The sequence below is a fragment of the Danio rerio genome, chromosome 12 (genome assembly GCF_049306965.1).
Source record: "Danio rerio strain Tuebingen ecotype United States chromosome 12, GRCz12tu, whole genome shotgun sequence".
Taxonomy (NCBI): domain Eukaryota; kingdom Metazoa; phylum Chordata; class Actinopteri; order Cypriniformes; family Danionidae; genus Danio; species Danio rerio.
Window position 1 is genome coordinate 51,132,501 of NC_133187.1, and position 17,500 is coordinate 51,150,000.

General features: G+C 35.7%; 2 protein-coding genes across 2 annotated transcripts in view; both read left to right on the forward strand.

Annotated features, from left to right (window-relative positions):
* Nucleotides 1–1,213: 1,213 nt before the first annotated feature.
* On the forward strand, nucleotides 1,214–10,519 carry zgc:92749. The gene is given in 4 exon segments (NM_001002570.1): nucleotides 1,214–1,321; nucleotides 6,859–6,990; nucleotides 7,373–7,524; nucleotides 9,912–10,519. Coding segments are annotated over 4 exon segments (801 nt in total). The 5' UTR covers nucleotides 1,214–1,241; the 3' UTR covers nucleotides 10,349–10,519.
* A 3,565-nt stretch (nucleotides 10,520–14,084) lies between these two features.
* Nucleotides 14,085–17,500, forward strand: part of zgc:86738 — a 10,654-nt gene continuing 7,238 nt past the window's right edge. Inside the window, 2 exon segments of the mRNA NM_001002141.1 lie at nucleotides 14,085–14,236; nucleotides 14,567–14,614. Of these exon segments, the coding sequence (NP_001002141.1) occupies nucleotides 14,172–14,236; nucleotides 14,567–14,614 (113 nt within the window). The 5' untranslated portion in view covers nucleotides 14,085–14,171.

Below are 17,500 nucleotides of genomic sequence, written 5' to 3' on the forward strand. Positions count from 1 at the left end.
CAAAATTGCACACTCTTTTCTTTTCTTTCTGTATTAATGCAATATAATATTTTTTACCCAACACTGCAACTTAATGTCCCAATTTATAACAAACATATTACATTTTTGAATATATCCATAAAAATGAAAAAGAGTATATAAAAGATCCTGTGAAGAGCGTAGAAATAAAATGAATTATTTAAATTATTTGATTAACTCTCATGAAGACAGGCTTTGATATACAGTAGCCCCTCCCCTTTATACAAAACAGCCAATAGCGTGCTGTGCTTTCTCACAGGTCTGCCAGTGAGAGTGTTTGAGCTCAAGTGCATCAAAAGCAAATGAAAAGGAGGCGTGGCATGTCAGACACTAGAGATCATTTGATTGGTCAATACACCTGATGTGAAACTGAAGTATGAGGTGACGTCAAATATATCACTGATCCATTTAGGTGTAAATTGTAGATGGGATACAGCTTTGGATACTCACATTAATTTAGGAGGACTTTTGTGGCACTGTAAACAATAATTAATTGCAACTAATATGAAACATGTTGAATTTGTTAAATTTACTGTGTCTGTGAGGGTTGGCTTTAGGATTGGGTTAGGGGTATATGTTAATAAAACACAATTAATAGCTAATATATTTAATTATATTATAAATAATTCAAATAATTATTGTTATCTTCCAACCACAGCTGTATCCTTTCTAACAACAACAGCAGAAGTGACAAACTGCGAACTTTTGGGCGTTTATATCAGTTTTATATCTTCTAAATGTGAATATGGTTATTGTTTTGGAGCACACTAGCTTATAAAAAATACTTAAAGCTAACATACTGAAACTAACATCTAAAAACATTAGTTTAATTTAATGCGGGCAGTATGCATCCTCATATAGGTATAAACAGTTGCCAGGGATAAGTGCTTTCACTTAATGCTTCATGGTTGTACGCTTTCCTAATGCCTCTGAAATAAAATCTCAAAACCTTTGCTCATGAATGTTAATTAAACATGTGATCATGAATATTAATCAGCTAATGGGGGAAAGTAATGCACCCGCCCTCAGAGCTCTTGATTCTTATTAGCCGGCGCTGCGCTGTGACTCCTCCCTCTGCCGCTGATTGACCGGCTCTGCGCTGTGACTCCTCCCTCCTCTGCATCTGATAGTTGAGCAGGAGTTTCTCTTCATCGGTCTTCTTCTGTCAGAAACACTTCATCTGATCGTCTTTTATTTCACTTCTTTATTTATTCCCGGTGATTATGAACGGTTCCCTGTCCGCCTTCGCCTTTGAGCGGCAGTTTGATGACCGCGGCGCGCTCCTGTGGTTCCAGCAGAACTGGTGAGTCGAGTTTCAGGAAATGATTCACTGATTCTTTTGAACTCCGATTCGAGTCTGCAAACGTTTTTATTTATTTTCTTTATTTTCCTGTCTCTATTTTCTCCTGCTTGTTAGAGCATGCAAAATACTTTTGTTATATAATTATGTACGGGACTGAACGTGCTCATTCTTGTCAATAAAGCATGCAGATAGTCTGGAAATGTTAGGAAATTAATATATCACAATCTTAATATATTGTTTTAAGTTACTTAATGTGTTACTTTATTAAGAAAGCAATGGGAATCTATATGTAGTTGTTCCGTTTTTTAACTCTTTAACTGCCTGCATGCTCTACCTAATGGTTGACATATTGCCTGTCATTTAAAGATCATTGTTGGTTTACAAATAAATCAAACAAATATGATCCTGTTGCACTACTACACTTGATATTAATTTAATGTAAAACAACAACAACAACAACAAAACAAATATAATGAGAATCTGAAATATTTAATATCATACTTAAAAAATAAAGAGGGTTTATTATTTAAAAATGTCTTATTTTGATTATGTTTTTAAATAAATTGGTGTTACACTATATATTCTAAGATTGTTCATATGTATTAATTCTGGTATTTACCATAAACTGACATATTAGCCATTTGGTAGAGGTTGATATTTTAGAAAGGATGGGATGTGTTGAAATAAAATGCACTCGGTGTGTTAACTAGCGACATGAGGAGTTAAAGGGTTAAGGCTTAGGATAGACTTATGATTGTTATAAATTACTTTATACCTCAGAAATTCATTAGAATAGACAAATCTTTACACTTATAATGTCATGTGCAGTACATAAGACAGTATAACACTCGTCATTATATGTTTTAAATGGGTATTGTATATGTCGCAAAATATGTGTATAGTAACACTTAAATCATAAAGTCAGGGACAGCACTGCAAATCATACCTTTTGTACTTTTAGTTCTAGACCAAATATCTAAAAATTCATAAATCAAGAAGCATTTTGTGGACAAGTTAAAATATTTAGTATATATATTTAGTATATAGGTAATATTTATAAATAAAAAGTTAAAATTAAGCAAAAAAGTCTGCCAATGTGGTGAGTAAAATAATATTATTTAAATTTAAAAGAAAACTAGTTCCATTTGCTTGTCTCATTGGCAGATAATTTTACATTGCAAGTTTTTTTTATATATTTTAACGCAAATCCCACTCAATCAATGCTGAATTACTCTTTTTTTTTTGTAACAGTGTTTTTATTTGTTTAATAAAATAGCATTTTAATTTTCTTTTTAAATCATATTTATTTTTATTAATCTTAATCTTTTTTAATTTTGTTAAAAAATTCTATGTATATGTTATTTTTCCATTTTTTAAGTAGTAAGATAGGCTTAAGATTGTAATAAATGATTATTTACCTTAAAATATCATTAGAAAGGACTCATATTTTGACTTATAATGTCACGTAAGACAGAATAACGCTCATCGTTATGTTTTAAATTGGTATTGTGCTTTATATGTCGTAAAAATGTGTAGCACTTGAATACATTTCACTATAGAGTTTTTGTCTTGATTCTAGTCCAAATATCAAAAGATTCGTAAATCAAAAAGCATTTAGACAAGTAAAAAATAATGTATTGTTTTCAGAAATAAAAAAAGTTTAAATTAACTGAATTTTTCATTAAAGAAAGCAAAATAATCTGCCAATGTGGTGAGTAAAATAACATTATTTAAAAAAGAAAACTAGTTTAATTTGTTAGAAAAGATTAAACATTTTATTTATAATGTCATGTGTGGTATGTAAGTCAGAATAACTCTCATCATCATATGTTTTAAATGGGTATTGTGATATATATGTGGTAAATATGTCTAACACTTGAATCATAAAGTCAGGGACTGCACTGCAAAAACTACATTTTTTACTTAATTTTATTTGATTTTGTCTTGTTTCTAATCCAAATATCTAAACATTCTTAAATCAAGATGCATTTTCTTGACAATTAAAAATATTGTCATGTTTTAGAATTAATAAATTCAAATTAAGGGAGTCTTTGATTAAAACTAGCAAAATAATCTGCCAGTGTGGTGAAGAAAATAATATTATTTAAAAAGGTAAACAAGGTTTATTGCATTTTTAATTAAATACAATTTTTTATTAATCTTAATCTTATTTATTTTTTAAAGGAGTAAGAAAGGCTTAAGATCGTAATAAATTACTTTTTACCCCCAAAAATCTTTAGAATAGGCGAATCTTTAGACTTATAATGTCAGGTGCAGTACATAAGACAGTAATGCTCATTATTATATGTTTTAAATGGGAATTTGAACTTTATATGTTGTGAAAATAGAGTCAAAGTCAGGGACAGCACTGCGTTTTTACTTAGAGTTTTTGTCTTGTTTCTAGTGCAATTATTAAAAATATATATAAATCAAGAAGCATTTTCTAAACAAGTTAAAATATTGTCCTGTTTTAGAAATGAAAAAGTTAAAATCAAGAGAGTTTTCCATTAAAAGAAGCAAAAAATACTGCCAATGTGATGAGTAGCAATATTATTTATAAAGGAAAACAAGGTTAATTTGCTTACCCCATTGGCAGATTATTTTAAATTGCAAGCTTTTATTACTATATTTTAATGCATATTACACTCAATCAATATTGAATTACTCTTTTTTTTCACAGTGTTTTTTTATTGCATTTTTAATTAATTAAAATTTAAAATTAATCTTTATCTTATTTAATTTAGTTTTTTTTTAAATCTTATGTATATGTTATTTTTCCATTTTTAATAAATTATGTTTTTACTCAAAAGAAAAGACAAAACCTTTTACTTATAATGTCACATGCAGTAGGGAAGACAGTATACCGCTCATCATTATATGTTTTAAATGGGTATTGTGCTATATATGTGGTAAATATGTGTATAGTATCACGTAAACCATAAAGTCAGGGACAGATTTTGTTTTGTTTCTAATCCAAATATCTAAACATCCTTAAATCAAGATGCATTTTCTTCACAATTAAAAATATTGTCAGGTTTTAAAAATAAAAAAAATTTAAATTAAGGGAGTTTTTCATTAAAACAAGCAAAATAATCTGTCAATGTTGTGAGTAAAATAACATTATTTAAACAGGAAAAGGAGTTTGTGTCGTGTTTCTAGTCCAAACATCTAAAGATTCATACATCAAGAAGCATTTTTTTGGACAAGTTAAAACATTTAGTATATATAGTTAGTATATAGCTAATATATAAATAAAAAAGCTAAAATTAAAGGAGTTTTTCATTAAAAGCAAGGGTGTGTAAAATAATATTATTTATTTATTAATTAAACTAATTTATTTTTGACTCATTAATTCTGAAAACAAAACAACATATTGAACCTGTCTATAAAATGCTTCTTGGTTTGATAATAAATACATATTTGGACTAAAATAAGACAAAAACACATAAATAAGTTAAGCATTTTTTTTAATTCATTGAGTTCATCCAGAAGTTTTAATTCTGTCATTATTTGATCTTCCGCTTGTTACAAACCTGCTTGAGCTTCTTTCTTTTGATGAACAAACAATAAAACAATTAAAAGATTGATGCAAATGCAATTTAAACATAGTTCCATAGTATGTTTTCTGTTTATACATGTGCTGTCAATATTTATATGCACAGTGCTTATTTATATATACGATGTGAATACACACTTTTATTTTGGATGTGATTAGTTGTGATGAATCCTTTAATATTACTAATATATTCCTGTATTCTTCAGTATATTCATGTTTTGTGTTCAACAGGAGAAAGTAATTCATGAATTCACTCGTATGTGAGTGGATTTTCATGTGAGCTGTCTCTTTAAGGCGGTTTGTAGTGTGGGTTATTTGCTATAAACACTCCCTTCTCATTAAAGTGAAGCAATAAAATCCTGACCTTTGACCTTTATGCATGAATATCCCAATACGGCATTAACAAACACTACAGACCGGATGCACCTGACTGCATGTGCTGTGTGAACATGGCCTTATGAAACCATCAGATGATGCTAATGTAGGTTTATGATCCTGTAATTGATCGATGGATGTGTGTGATTAGATCAGGTTCACGTGAAGGACGACAGACGTTTGCTCACCTTAGACCTCTCGGACGATTGTGACATCAAAATATTTATTTACAGGTTCAGATTAGGACAGAGATGTTATGCATTTAGGTGAACTTCAGCTTTTTCATTAACTTTATTTTAAATAAATTAATTAACTATAGAATTTTATTTATTTTTATTAAATTTTATGAAGAAATTTAAGGCACTTTAAATTACGACATTTTTTTATTTTGTTTATTTCTTTTTCCTTTATTCCATTTTTAATAATTTATTTATATTATTTATTATATATTTGACATTTATTTAATTTTATTTATTTTATTAAGGCATTTAAAATTACCTCAGTTATTTATTTGTTTATTTTATTTTGCTTTATTTTATTTGAAGGCACTTTGATTTATCAGCTCTATAAATTCATTAATTCCTTCATTAATTAATTATTGAATTTGTTTATTACCACAAATTACCACATTTATTTATTTATTTATTTTATTATTTTATTAATTTTATTATATTTTTTATTTTATTTTAAGGCACTTTGAATTATTAAATTCATTAACTCATAAATGAATATAAATTAATCATTTATTTATTTGTTTATTCATTTAACATTTATTCTATTTTTAAATTAATTAATTTTATTATTATTTATACATATTTTGCATTTACCTTAAAGTATGCAAGGCCCAAGAGTAAAATAGGATTGCGTTTCAGCAGATATTTGTTTGGTACATTTATTTTGTTTTATATTTTACATTTAGATAATTTTATTTATTTAATTAAGGTACTTTGAATTGCCTCATTTATTTATTTATTTTATTTTCCTTTATTTTATTTTATTTGAAGGCACTTTGAATGATCAAATCCATAAATTCATTCATTCCTTAATTAATTAATTAATTTGTTTATTTATTTGACTTTTATTCAAATTTTTATAAATGTATTTGATTATTATTTATACATATTTTGCAAATACTTTAAAGCACACAGGGTCCAAGAGTAAATTATGATTGTGTTTCAACTTATATTTGTTTTGTCACATTTATTTTGTTTAATGTTTTACATTTATTTAATTTTATTTATTTTATTAAGGCACTTTGAATTACCTTATTTATTTATTTATTTATTTATTTTATTTTATTTGAAGGCACTTTGAATTATCAAATCCATAAATTAATTCATTCCTTCATTAATTAAATAATTATTTATTTATTTGTTTGCTTATTTATTTTTCTTTTATTCCATTTTTTATACATTTATTTCATTATTATTTATATATATATTTTGTATTTACATTAAAGTACACAGCGCCCAAGAGTATATTATGATTGCATTTCAGCAGATATTCATTTAGCACATGTATTTTGTTCTATATTTTACATTTATGTAATGCACTTTGTAATCCCCCACAGGATCCTAAAGTGACTGATGTTATTGCTGTGTTTCAGGGGATACTCGTTTGTCCTGTCAGGCACGTATGCGGTGCTCATATTTCTGGGCCACATGTTTATGAAGGACAGACAGAAACTGGACCTGCGGGCACCGCTGGTGCTCTGGTCAATGAGTCTCGCTGTATTCAGGTGAAACATCTAATAAATACACACGTACATCTCACAGATCAGACATATTACTCACAATTACTATCATTTTGGGATGTTTTGATGCACTCTACGCTAATTTTGAGTCTTAATTTGGCCTCATCTTTCTCAGTGTTTCAGCAAAAGTGATGATTTTTGCTGACGAATCTTATTTATGGGAAAATACTTTGAAATTTAATAAAACTCAGTACAGTTTGACTCCCCTTTGGTGATGTTGCTGCTGTTTTTGACTTCCATTATAATCACATTAATTGACTGTAAAGCAATGACAGCAGATGATCCTGCATTCTTGAGTGATGCTAAGAGGTACAGTCTGTCTTATTTACTGTTGTTCAGCTCAAGCATCACATTGTGTGTGTTTCAGTATTGTGGGCACGCTGCGGACCGGCTGGTACATGTTCAATGTGGTGTGTTCAGAGGGGTTCCGGCAGTCGGTGTGTGATACTGACTTCTACAGCGCTCCGGTCAGCAAGTTCTGGGCGTTCGCTTTCGCGATCAGTAAAGCACCGGAGCTCGGTAATAAAACACTCAATACTAATCAATATACACATGATCTGTTCCCTTACTTATCATTGGACTATCTTACTTAAAGTTGACATATTCTGCCCTTTTTACAAGCTGTGAAATAGCTCTGTGATGTCTTTAAAGCAGGGGTGGGCAAACTCGGTCCTGGAGGGCCGGTGTCCTGCATAGTTGAGCTCCAACACTAATCAAACACACCTGGACATGCTAATTTGTGTATTTAAGATCACTAGAAATCTATAAGCAGGTGTGTTTGATTAGAGTTGGAGCTAAACTGTGCAACTGTGTGTGTTTGAGCTGAGAATAGCACACAGATAATGTTCGCCACCTCTCTGAAACTGATTCTTTTCCGTCATTGATCCTAATTGTGGTGTTTGGTGACTGTCGCTTTAAATGCAAATGAGATTCAGAAGAGGGTGGAGATACAGACGAGCTATACAGTGCATCAGTATAGTGACAGATGTAAAACAGCAGTGTGTGTGTTGTCAGTGTTGTGCATGTGTGCTTCAGTGTGAGTGTGTGTTGATGCTTCTGTCAGTCTATGTGGCTCCGGTCGCTGTTCATCTAAAACTCCACATCTATAATGCTCTTAGTCTATGCTGACATCATCTTCAGCAGCTCAAACACTCTAATGGCTAATGGCTGCTTCTCACTCAGGGCTGCTGGACATGCTAATGAGATGGAGACTAGTGGGCGGGGCTTTTCCCCTCTGATGGCACGTACAAAGGGAGAATGCCAATCACAGTGTTTCGGCAGACTGTTTTCGTTATGTTTCCCAAGTGAGAGCAACAGAGCAAGGAAACATTTACAGTATTTTCTTATAATAATTTTTTTATTGTGGGAAAAGTTGAATTTATTTTAGCTCCCTTAAGAAAGTATTTTCATGACAAAGAGAAAATAAATCAGTTGTTAAAAGTATCATGATTAAAAAACGTGTTTAATATCTTTTTATTGTACTGTACATCTGCTTCATTCACTCATTTGACATGTTTTATAATAATGTTGTGGTGTGGTGTGGCTCTGTTCAGTAAATAGCTGCGTCTCAAGTCTCTCCAGTGTCTTTATCTGGTTCCCTGTTTGCATTCTCATGACACCCGTTTAAAGATTGCAGACATGATAACATACCAGGCAAACGGATCAGATGTGCATTTGTAACTTGGTGCACTGAAAAGCATCTGCGAAATGTAAAAATCTAAATGTGTGATAATTAGCACAGATAATATTAAGTGATCTTATCAAAATAAACAAATTAAAATAGTTTAATTTCTATCTTCTACTTAATTTTCTAGTCAATACTGCACTCAATCTAAATGATTAAACTATAATAATAATCCTCTAGCATCTCAGTGTCACTAAAAAAGCCTTCCCACATTAAAAAACTAGAGTAATTTTGGTAAATAGCATATTTACTAAAATGCATAGGTGCTTTTACACTATGGTAAAGTTTATTATACTGTATATGTTGTAGTACTTACAACTCCTTGTTAATAAATGCTCCACATACTGTAGTATAAACTATAGTAAACCAATAAACTGTGATAATACTGTAGTATACTTAATATTTACTACAGTAAACACCCAGAAGTTGTAGAAAAGCACAGTATTGGTTGTTGTGTTACCATAGCAACTGTAGAATCACAACAACAGATGAATTACAGTAATTGTTGTGTTGCCATAGCAACTAGAAAAACACCACAACAGATCAATAACTATAAGTGTTGTGTTACCATAGCAACTGTAAAATCACCACCACAGATCAATTACTGTAGTTGATGTGTTACCATAGCAACTGTAAAATCACCACCACAGATCAATTACTGTAGTTGATGTGTTACCATAGCAACTGAAGAATCACCACAACAGATCAGTTACAGTAATTGTTGTGTTACCATAGCAACTGTAGAATCACCACAACAGATCAGTTACAGTAATTGTTGTGTAACCATAGCAACTGTAGAATCACCACAACAGATCAGTTACAGTAATTGTTGTGTAACCATAGCAACTGTAGAATCACCACAACAGATCAGTTACAGTAATTGTTGTGTTACCATAGCAACTGTAGAATCACCACAACAGATCAGTTACAGTAATTGTTGTGTTACCATAGCAACTGTAGAATCACAACAGATCAGTTACAGTAATTGTTGTGTTACCATAGCAATTACAGAATCCCTGCAAAAGATCAATTACTATAGCTGATGTTACCATAGCAACTGTAGAATCATCACAACAGATCAATTACTATAGTTGATATGTTACCATAGCAACTGTAGAATCACCACAGCAGATCATTTCAAGTACTTCACTCAGTATGCTTTAAAATCACTCTAGTATGAACTTTAGATGACTTTAACTTACAGTTTTTCTCTCTCCTGCAGGTGACACGGTGTTTGTGGTGTTGCGTAAGCAGCGCCTGATCTTCCTGCACTGGTATCATCACATCACGGTCCTGCTGTACTCCTGGTTCTCATATAAGGACCACGTGGCCGGCGGCGGCTGGTTCATGAGCATGAACTTCACCAACCACGCGTTCATGTACTCCTACTACACAGCCAAAGCAGCCGGCATGCGCGTGCCCAGAGCCTTCGCCATGCTCATCACCGTCCTGCAGATCTCGCAGATGGCAGCCGGTCTGACCGTCCTGGGTCTCGTCTACAGCTGGAAACACGAGCAACACTGCAAATCCACCGACAACAACATCGTCTTCGGATCCGCCATGTACTTCAGCTACCTGCTGCTCTTCTGTGCCTTCTTCTACCAGTCCTACATCAGACGCTCAGACGGAGGACAGCAGAGGAGACACAAGAGAGACTGAGAGAAGACACTGCCCTCTTATTTGTTCATGCTCACACACTGGAAAAATGCAAGTTTCACACAGTTTCTTCATGATGTTCCGATACAAACCCATTAAATTATCTTCATCAGTTTTACACATGTAAGTGGATTGAACATATTAAGTTGCAAATTAAATGCATTTTAAATAAGTCATTTTTGAGTGCGTATTTGTTCAGATGCCTGCATTAAAGCAGGGAATGCCAAACTTTTCAGTCCACGACACCTAAAATAACAATGGGATTTAAGCGTGGCAAGTGTGTGTGTGTGTGTGTGTGTGTGTGTGTGTGTGTGTGTGTGTGTGTGTGTGTGTGAGAGAGAGAGACACTTTAAAGTTTGATAAGACAGAGCTTGGTGTGTGTATAGCTGGTCTTTCTGGTTAGGGTTTATCTGGTTAACTGTCAGCTATGTGATTTTCTTTTCATAGAGACAGTAATGCTGAAACACCTGATGGACAACACACACACACACACACACACACACACACACACACACACACACACACTCGTTCTGCCATCTCCAATGTTAGGATTCTTTGTAATAAAATTGATAGTAATTCTTCTTGTGGTGCTATCACGTTATATGCTTCATATTTCAAGATCTACTCTTATTATAGAACTTTACCAAGACTGACAATCGAGAATGAATGAGTAGTATGGTAATATACCCAGCAGGCACACAACGTCATAAGACGATAATATTAGGTTAGATTTAGGTCCTGGCTTTTTCAGAGATGGGTTGCGGCTGTAAGGACATCCCCTGCGTAAAAACGTGCTGATAAGTTGGCGGTTCATTCCGCTGTGGCGACCCCGGATTAATAAAAGCCAAAAAAAAAAAAAATCATGGGGTGAGGCAGTAGGTAGTGCTGTGGCCTCACAGCAAGAAGGTCGCTGGTTCGAACCTCGGCTCAGTTGGCGTTTCTGTGTGGAGTTTGCATGTTCTCCCTGCCTTCGTGTGGGTTTCCTCCGGGTGCTCTAGTTTCCCCCACAGTCCAAACACAAGCAGTACAGGTGAATTAGGTAGGCTAAATTGTCCGTAGTGTATGGGAGTGTGTGTGGATGTTTCCCAGAGATGGGTTGCGGCTGGAAGGGCATCCGCTGCGTAAAAACTTGCTGGATAAGTTGGCGGTTCATTCCGCTGTGGCGAACCCGGATTAATAAAGGGACTAAGCCGACAAGAAAATGAATGAATGAAAAAAAAAGAATGAATCTAGGTCATGATGAAAATTCAATGACTAGCCAGCGTCTAAGGACAATGTTATTTTGACGTCAAATAACGATGTGAATATTTGGTTGATCTTAGGTTGTGTTGGAAAGTGAATGAATTAATGAATATACAAAAGACAAGGGAATGGTGTAATTAGGATGCTAAAATAAACAAAATAAACCCATCACATACAATTGCACTGAGCAATAGTCAGAGCACAATAAACAAATCCCAGAGGGGTCCGTCATGTTTTAGGGTCCCCTTGAAACATTTCTGTAGTGTTCCTTCCAGCCACAGATGGATGTTGTCAGATACGTTGCAGTCAGAAAGTTAACAAGAATTCATTATGTTAATTAAATTTCTCAATTATTGTCTTTTATTAATGTCTAGCCAACCCTAAACCCAACCATCAATGTAAAACAGTAGCTGTGTTGAGCAGTATTTATGGTATATATTATATTGCCCTTTCATTCATTCATTCATTCATTAATTTTTTTCGGCTTAGTCCTTTTATTAATCTGGGGTTGCCACAGCGGAATGAACCGCCTATTAAACTACCCAATAAATAGTATTTTTTACCATCTATCCCCACGCAAACCTCTGTAAAAATATACATTAGAGTTATACAGTGTCACACAAACTGCTGCTGTATTGATGTGTGTGTGCCGTCAAGACTTTACAAGGACAGATGGGTGGGAAGATCTGGCGTGTCTCATGCACACAAATATGTATCTCGGGTTATGCACTGCATGCAAAGGGAAAGGCTTATGTCCTGTTATTTGTGGTAGTCATCCTCAGAGGTGATTCTTCTGCAAAGTTAATGTTGGGCCACTTCATATAAAAAGAATGAAAGCTGTCATAACCGGTCGCAAATAGTTGATTTGTTAAAACAGGTGTGAAGCGGGAGCTGCTGCAGAGGTTTATTTCAGTGTATTTCTACCTGAAACTGAATATTGAGTAGGGGGCGGGGTTTATTATTGCGCTCCTTCAGCATTGGTTGGATGGCATATTTCAGCCAATCGTTAAACTGACATCAGAAAAGGAGTGCTGCTGATTCAGAGCAGAAGCAGAATAAAGATTCTTCAGTGAATGAATCTTAACCTGCTTACAAACAGCTACTAAACCCTGCTAACTGCAGATATTCATATTTATAAAGAGAGAGAGAGAGAGAGCGGGAGAGAGAGAGAGAGAGAGAGCGGGAGAGAGAGAGAGAGCGGGAGAGAGAGAGCGGGAGAGAGCGGGAGAGAGAGAGCGGGAGAGAGAGAGCGGGAGAGAGAGAGCGGGAGAGAGAGAGAGAGGTGCAGTATTGTGCTCGTCTGTATGAAGTGAATGATGGGAATCTGCTGCCTCCTGCTGGACACTGATGGCTAAACAGATGACGAGCTCATGAGTGTGTGTGCGTGCGTGTGAAATTTTTTTGTGTGTGTTTGTGAGTGCTTGATTGTCTTCAAGAGTTTTTTTTCTTGTGTGTTTGTGTGTGTATATATATGTGTGAGTGTGTTTTGTTTAAGTTTTTTTGTATGTGTTTCTGCATGTGAGTGTGTGTGTGTGTGTGTGTGTGTGTGTGTGTGTGTGTGTGTGTGTGTGTGTGTTTGTGCATGTATGAAAGTTTGTATTTGTATATTTTGTATTTGTTTGATAGTGTGTGTGTGTGTGTGTGTGTGTGTGAGAGAGAGAGAGAGAGAGGGTTTTGTTTTTGTATGTAAAAGTGTGTGTTTGTGAATGTTTGTGTGTGTGTTTGTGAAATTTTGTGTGTGTGTGGGTGTGTGTGTGTGTGTACATGTGTGAGAGAGTTTTTGTTTGCAAATTGTAAAATTTGTGTATGTCTGTGTCCATGTGTGTGTGTGTGTGTGTGTGTGTGTGTGTGTGTGTGCTTGTTTGTAAAAGTTTTGTGTGTGTGTGTGAAAAATTGTGCATTTATGAAAGAGTTTTTGCTTGTGTGTTTGTTTGCAAAAGTGTCTGTCCGTGTGTCTGCGTGTGTGTGTTTGTGTGTTTGTGTGTGTGTGTTTGTGTGTGTGTCTTTGTGTGTGTTTGTTTGTAAAAGCGACGTAGTGGCGCAGTAGGTAGTGCTGTGGCCTCACAGCAAGAAGGTCACTGGTTTAAGTCTCGGCTGGGTCAGTTGGTGTTTCTGTGTGGAGTCTGCATGTTCTCCCCGTGTTGACATGGGTTTCCTCTGGGTGCTCCGGTTTCCCCCACAGTCCAAACACATGCGCTATAATTGGGTAGGCTTAATTAGTCAGTAGTGTATGAGTGTGAATGAGTGTGTGTGGATGTTTCCCAGAAATGGGTTGCAGCTGAAAGGGCATCCGCTGTGTAAAAACATATGCTGGATAAGTTGGTGGTTCATTCCACTGTGCAGATTAATAAAGGGACTAAGTCGACAAGAAAATGAATGAATGAGTTTTGCATGTGCGTGTGTGTGTGTGTGTGTGTGTGTGTGTGTGTGTGTGTGAGAGAGAGAGAGAGAGGAGGAGCATCAGCAGATCTTCAGTGGTCTTCACTGTCCTGCAGTCAGTCCTCCAGTGTGTTTACCTCAGTCAAGATGAGTTCGGATCACTCTGGAGTTTGACTCGACTCAGAAAATGATTCACAAGAAGAAAATGTCTCTGTGGGTTCTGGTGCCCATCAGCCTGCCGATATTCACACTGCCTGGAATCTGGATCATGTGAGTAAAGCACAGTATTACCATATATACAGGTTCATAATAAGAGTAAACCCAGTATGTGATGTGTATGATTATAAAAGCATTCTGAAATGTGTGTTATCTTAGACACTGAATCACAGTATTGTGCTTGCTTAAGGATTTAGCATGTGCACATTTCATTATTGCACTCTTAGAGACGCTTCATCAGTGCCTCTGTTATCAGTGGTGACGCAGGTCATTGTGCAAATCTCACTGCATTGATTATTAAAATATGCTGCATTTCTGTGTGTAGAGTTTGAACTGAGTGTGTGTTCTCTCTCTCTCTGTGTGTGTGTGTGTGTGTGTTTTCAGATATGCCATGGCCCTTCACAATCAGCACGTGTGTCCTGTGAATAACTGGTGAATATGGAATATAATACGTGATTGATTTATTGTGATCAGATCATTGATTAGATCAGGCTGATTGGCGAGGTTAAAGAGGCTGAATCAATGAGTGTGTGTTCTGACAGCATCCCCTCACCTGACTCTCTGTGTTTGCTCTGATTGATCAGCCGCTTTAAAACACACAAGGTTACTGTTCAGGAGAACACTTATCTCACAGTCAATAGCGAACGGTGATGTGCTGAGGAGAGCTCTGGAATATGGGCTTGTGTTTAACCTTAACATTAAGTGTGAAGGGAAATCAGTGAACATAGAGAGTTGTGCAGTTATCCACCTTATCTTCTATTTAATTATAATTAGTGGTGGACAGAGTACTGAAAAATCATACTCAGGTTAAAGAACCATTACTTGCCTGAAAATGGAGTGCGAGTAGAGTAAAAGTGTCTGCTGTGAATATTACTGAGAGTATGAGTAAACAGTAGCCCTCTCAAAAGTGCTCACGAGGAGTGAGGAGTGAGTATTACACTGATGCGTTTACATCTAATTTGTGGATGTGTGTAAACGTAACATTCTGTAGTGCATGTAGTTATTGCCCAGCAGGCACACCATGCCATCAGACGGTAATATTAGGTTAGATTTAGGTCGTGGCTTCAGGTGTCTAGCCAGCATCTAAGGACAACGTTATTTTGACGTCCAATATTAGGATGTTGATGTTAGAAAGTGACCAAAATCATTCCTTCATTCATTTTCATTTCGGTTTAGTCCCTTTATTAATCTGGATTAGCCACAGTGGAATACCCAGTCCCCCTATAGCGCATGTCAGGGACGGATTGGCCATCTGGCAAGGCAATTCTGGCAAATGCCAGAAGGGCCGGACCATTTTTTAAATGTGGGCCAGTCTGTTTTTTTTAATATATATGTATTGTTTTTACATGCAGGCAGCTTTTATCACTTGCAAAATATGAATATTACGATGATAATGATGATGATAATAAAAAATGTTAAGCACTTGGCCCAATCAGCGATGTTCGGCTGGTTTTAAGATGGGCCGACCCAATCAGAGGTTATGTGGACATAATCAAAATCTGGCAAGAATGTCAAACAAACAGTAAGTGCAACACAAGCTTATTGTCAGATGTGGACCGTAAAACATGAAAGGCTCAGAGAAAGCAAAAAAAGGGCTCTAAAATCAGACGCTGCCAAATGCATCAAATTAAATGAAATATTCTTGAATGGTTTAAATTTGGCTGCTGCATTGGAGGACAGTAGAGGAGGTAAGAAGCAAACAGAAAATATACTTCATTTATTCATTTTCTTGTTGGCTTAGTCCTTTTATTAATCCGGGGTCGCCACAGCGGAATGAACCGCCAACTTATCCAGCAAGTTTTTACGCAGCGGATGCCCTTCCAGCCGCAACCCATCTCTGGGAAACATCCACACACACATTCTCACACACACACTCATACGGACAATTTAGCCTACCCAGTTCACCTGTACTGCATGTGTTTGGACTGTGGGGGAAACCGGAGCACCCGGAGGAAACCCACACGAAGGCAGGGAGAACATGCAAACTCCACACAGAAACGCCAACTGAGCCAGCTGGGACTCAAACCTGCAACCTTCTTGCTGTGAGGTGATCCTGCTACCCACTACGAAACCACATTGCACGACGAACCAACATCTTAAACCACATTGTCATCAAATACTGACATTTATTCATCAGGTGTGGCAACTAAAATCCAATGTGTGATAAACGTCATAGTGGTAACCTCCACACAACGTCAAGCTGTTACATCATTACATTAGACTTGGATATTTGGCAGATTTTAGGTTGGAAGTTGACATTGGGGGCGAGGCAGTGGCGCAGTAGGTAGTGCTGTCGCCCCACAGCAAGAAGGTCGTTGGTTCGAACCTCGGCTCAGTTGGCGTTTCTGTGTGGAGTTTGCATGTTCTCCCTGCCTTCGCGTGGGTTTCCTCCGGGTGCTCTGGTTTCCCCCACAGTCCAAACACATGCGGTACAGGTGAATTGGGTAGGCTAAATTGTCTGTAGTGTATGAGTGTGTGTGTGAATGTGTGTGTGGGTGTTTCCCAGAGATGGGTTGCGTCTGGAAGGGCATCCGCTGCGTAAAAACTTGCTGGAAAAGTTGGTGGTTCATTCCGCTGTGGCGACCCCGGATTAATAAAAGGACTAAGCCGACAAGAAAATGATTGAATGAAAGTTGACATTGGTCTGATGTTGGGTTCTGACGTCAACCTGATTTTAATTTCCAAGCAAAATGCAGCGTCTCCACAACGTTAGTGTACAACGTCATGTTGATGTCTTGTGCCTGCTGGGTGTTTAAGGGTATTTCAGTCATCATACAGTAAACATCCGTCATCTTCTCATCAGTGACATGCATTTAAACCAGTGGTTCTCAAACTGTGGTACGTATATCACTAGTGGTACGCATGCTTCCTTCTAGTGGTACGCGGAGGAATTGCTGAATAATTCAAGTATAAAAATGAACACACTTTTAACCCTTGACACGTACGATAACAACAATGTGATCAGGAAATAGATTTTAATAGGCTAAACCTTTTATTTTTAATATCGCAAACACTATTTTAAACTGTCCAAAATGGAGAAAAATGTTTTTACTCTCTGATAGTCAAAACGTAAAAAAAAAAAAATTGTATGTTAATTATGCATAAACAAAATCAGAAAAAAAGTGTTTTATGTAAATTCAGACCACAAGTCCACATACATGGACATCATTTTTCCCTAAAACTACATCATATCAAAAGATGATACTTGCATGGATGTAATGTAAAAATACTTGCATGTATTATGCATGTTAAAAAAAACACCTTGGGCCTTAATAGGTTAACATAAAGTTCAAGAATTCGAATAAACGTGGGGCTACT